Below are 4,499 nucleotides of genomic sequence, written 5' to 3'. Positions count from 1 at the left end.
ACATGTAGTCTTGATGAGACAATGTTGCTAAGAATTGTGAACGGTGAAATTGTGGCTAAGTGTAGATAACATATGGTTATCTTGGGGAAGAGCATTGAAATGAGGTAATGAGAATAATGGTTGTTGGGATTATTGTAGAGACTTTGAGAATGGAGACATGTTATGAGATATGAGAAATCATCGCATTGCATACTCACTCATGTTATTATTAATTTTGCATTGTAAATTTTGATTGAAGATAATTGTTTCATGAAAGAACATAATAATGCAATGAGAACTATGGTAATGTAAAAGGGGTAAATACGTGGTAAGTCCGGATAGGGGGTGTAGTTGAACTTGATAAGTTGGCTTAAGTGTCCATGGTGAAAGACCAAAAACCCACGCGGATGGGTGTCGAGCCTTCCGGTTAATACCAGTAAAAATGACAGTTTGGTAGTACTTGTAGAGTCTACTTGCAGACACCAGCCTAGGGATAGTGTCATATTTATCACCCCTATTGAATTAATATTGGAAGTTTGAAATTGATGAGATTACAAGATGATATTGAGAACATGGTGATTTTGAAATAGTGCATTAAAATGAATATTTTCCTCACCTATTAATCTTGGCATGGCATTGCATTTACGACTTTTTGCTCGTTGAGGAAAAATGCATAATTGTATATACTTTGTGAGAATTCTCTACTGGGCTTTATGCTCACCCCTATAGGATTTGGTGTAGGTAAAGATATGGTAATCCCGCCGAGTTGATGGCGTGGACGTGATGGTGAAGAGTACTTTGCTCTAAAATTTTTTGTGTAAATTTTTTGTAAAGCCAAGGGCTAATGTGTATGGGTCCGAGAGACCATTTTGTGTAACCGGGCTATTGCCTTGGAACTTGTAAGCCCTTTAGGGCCTTATTCGTTTTGATTTGATGGTTTTACATGCTATAGATTCATGTACTAGTTTATCAATGAATGTGTAACTGCATGTGAGATTGTTTTGTAAAACATTTGATCTTATGTAAAGGGATATGGTTAATATTTTATGTTGGAAGTGGGTTGATGTAATAGTCATGTGGGTAGTTCATGTTGAATTATTTCGGAGCGTGACAACTTGGTATCAGAGCTACCGAGTTTGAATACTTGGGGCTTGTGAGAAGTGGTTGTCATACCACAATGGGTTCGATTCGCATGATTAGGATTTGTTTGCTTATTTGTGATTATGTGAATGCATTTTTACGTGACTATGTGGGTATTGGATTAGACTTTGGAGATGTTATTTGCGCCTATTAGTTTCCTTGAGGTCTTATTAGAAGGATACTTGATCAATACTCATTCTACTAAGAATTCTTGGTTTCTCATGGGACGAATTTCATTACTAAAGGATAATTTGTATGTGTTTAGGTGACTACTTGCTTATGTGGTGTGAATTAAATTGTTGTGTGATAGAGTATGTGTAAATTGTTATAGTTTAACGTGTAAGGCAAGTTGCGAGCACATTTGGAATTATGTGCTAAATTATCTATCTTGTTTCTTAATTAGGATGTCAGGAAGAGTTCGAACTCGAGGAGGTAGGAGTGGAAGGCGAGGTCGAGGTCACCGGGGTGTATATGAGGTACCGGTCCAAGAGGTCCCGGTACAAGAAGAGGGTTTAGGCCAAGCTGACATGGCCGAACAAGTAGGGCAAGCGAAGGTACCAGGGCAAGCGGAGGTGCCGGGACAAGCCGGCCAAGCCGCAATGGGGGCTCTAGCTCGGGAGATGGCTGGGGCATTGAGGGAGTCTATGAACATTTTGAGGGCGGACACCCAAGCAAGGGAGAATGTTGTAGAAACTAGAGCTAGCTTCCTCACGAGGGAGTTTTTAAGGGCCAAGCCGAATGAATTCCATGGTGGCCCCGATCCAAATAAGGCAGACGAATGGTTAGAACAAACCATGAAGACCTTTGAAATGCTTCATATAGAAGACAATGAGTTGAGGGTGACCCTAGCAAGTTATTATCTCAAGGGTGACGCAGGCCAATGGTGGAAGTATGCCAAAGGCCGAGTAGCACCAACATGGGAGGCGTTTGTGGTGGCCTTCCAAGACAAGTATCTACCTCCCACAGCTAGGGAGAGGTTGAGGCCGGAATTCAAAGACCTTAAGCAACTTACTATGTCTGTGGCTGAGTTCGAAGCGACCTTCTCCAGTTTGTTCCGATTTGCATCGGAACTAGTAGCGACGAAGGAGCGCCGTTGTATTGAGTTTGAGCAGAGGTTGAGGAAGAAGATTTTATTCAAGGTTGCCGGGAACATGATCCGGAATTATGATCGCCTTATAGAGGCGGCCGCACACGTGGAGATTACGGTGGAGGCCGAGGAGGAGAGACTTTGAAATTCGAGGTCTAGGGGCCATGGATCGCAAGGAGATTATAAGCCCAATAAGAAGAGTAAGAGCACCTTTTTATCCTAATCCCAGCCCCAGCAGTAACAGTCTAGATCCACTTTTCCCTTACCTAGTGTGGGCTCGGGAAGAGGTGCACCGAGTGGGCTTTCTTGCTTCAAGTGTGGCCAACCGGGTCACAAGGCCTTTGCGTGTCCACAGAAGGGAGGAGGATAGCAGATGTTGCCGCTACCACCACCTAATCGATCCTAGAGCCAGTCTCAGTCTCACAGTAGAGGACAGGGGCCTACTTGTTTTCAGTGCGGTCGGTCAGGGCATATAAAGAGAGCTTGCCCTCAGTTGGGAGGCACGTCTAGCGCTTTAGGGTCTAGACAGACACAGAGCCACCAGCAGGCTCACTTGGCTCAGGCTTCGAGAGTTCATCAAGGAGCCACCTCGGCTCAGTCAGTATAGTAGGCCTATGCTCTGAGGGATGAGCAGGTTGATTAGAGGCCACAGGGGCGCGTGTATGCTGTTACAGCGCCAGAGCAGTTGCCGGGACCCTCAGTTGTGAGAGGTATTTTTATTGTGTGTAATTCTTTGGCTAGCGTGTTGATAGATACGGGTGCGTCTCATTCATTCATATCTGCTGCATTCGTATCTGCATTGGGGTTAGAGGTGGCACAGTTAGCGTCTCCACTCAGAGTAGAGTTTCCAGTTGGGGGTACAAAAAGGAGACTGTGAAGTAGAGATAATTCGTGATAGGATCTCCATCGGGAAAGAAGAGAAGGGTTTGAACATCCATTCGAATCAGAGTGTGCACTACCTAGATTGTCTGTTTGTGCCTAAATCTTGTAGAGACGAAGTGCTTCAGGAGTTCCATCATTCACGCCTTGCGGTACATCCGGGAGGCACCAAAATGTATCGCGATCTTAGCCGCCAGTTTTGGTGAAGGGGTATGAAGCGAGATGTTGCATCCTTTGTGTCCAAATGCCTTACTTGTCAACAAGTGAAGGCCGAACATCAAAGACCTGCGGGTTTGTTACAACCCTTACCAATAGCCGAGTGGAAATGGGAACATGTTACCATGGACTTCGTAGTTGGGCTTCCTAGAACGCAGTGGGGCAATGAGGCCATTTGGGTGATTGTTGATAGTTTAACTAAGTCCACACATTTCATTCCAATGCGTACTAGCGACTCAGTTGGGCACTTGGTAGAATTGTATGTTAGGGAGATAGTTCGGCTTCACGGGGTTATAGTAACCATTGTGTCGGATAGGGATCCTCGTTTTACCACCCAATTGTGGCAAACCCTTCAAGAGGCATTGGGAACCAAGTTAACTTTTAGTACCGCTTATCACCCTCAAACCGATGGGCAATCGGAGCGTACCATTCAGATTTTGGAAGATATGCTTAGAGCTTGTGTCCTAGATTTCAAGGGGTCTTGGGAGAGACAGTTACCTTTAATTGAATTTGCCTACAACAATAGTTATCAGGCTACTATCAAAATGACACTGTTTGAGGCCTTGTAGGTCACCAGTCTGTTGGGCCGAGGTGGGGGATGCACCGTTGTTGGGTCCGGAGATTGTTAGAGAGACAACCGAGAAAGTTTCTCTCATTTGGAAGAGGTTAGCTACGGCCCAAAGCTGACAGAAGAGTTACGCCGATAAGAGGAGACGACCTTTATCCTTTGATGTGGGTGATCACGTATTTCGTAAGGTCTCACTTAGACGAGGTTTGATGAGGTTTGGCAAGAGTGGTAAGTTGTCTCTGAGGTTCATTGGGCCTTTCGAGGTATTGAAGAGAATCGGGGAGGTGGCATATCGGTTAGCTTTATTGCTACAACTTTCAAGGGTTCACAATGTGTTTCATGTGTCAATGCTTAGGAAGTACGAACCCGACCCTTCTCATGTGCTAGATTGGGTTGATTTGGAAGTGGATGAGGATGCCTCTTACGAAGAGCGTCCAGTTCAGATAGTAGATACCCGGGAACAAGTGTTACGGGGTAAAACCATACCGTTAGTAAAGGTGTTGTGGAGGCACCACGGAGTTGAAGAAGCGACTTGGGAAAGGGAGGCGGAAGTCCGCTCCAAGTATCCGGACTTATTTGAGCGTGCCTAATTGTTTTGTTTTAATTGTAATGTTCCCTTGTGTTGAAAGG

General features: G+C 44.8%; 1 protein-coding gene across 1 annotated transcript; it reads left to right on the top strand.

Moving 5' to 3' along the window:
* Positions 1-1,718: 1,718 nt before the first annotated feature.
* On the top strand, positions 1,719-2,351 carry LOC145800785 (uncharacterized). The gene has a single exon (XM_082890524.1). The coding sequence runs from the start codon at positions 1,719-1,721 to the stop codon at positions 2,349-2,351; it is 633 nt and encodes a 210-aa protein (XP_082746650.1).
* Positions 2,352-4,499: the final 2,148 nt, after the last annotated feature.

This window comes from Camellia sinensis, chromosome 10 (genome assembly GCF_055761805.1).
Source record: "Camellia sinensis isolate YWXY chromosome 10, ASM5576180v1, whole genome shotgun sequence".
Lineage (NCBI taxonomy): Eukaryota > Viridiplantae > Streptophyta > Magnoliopsida > Ericales > Theaceae > Camellia > Camellia sinensis.
Note: the sequence above shows the minus strand (reverse complement) of the source record. Positions and strands in the feature narration are given on the sequence as shown.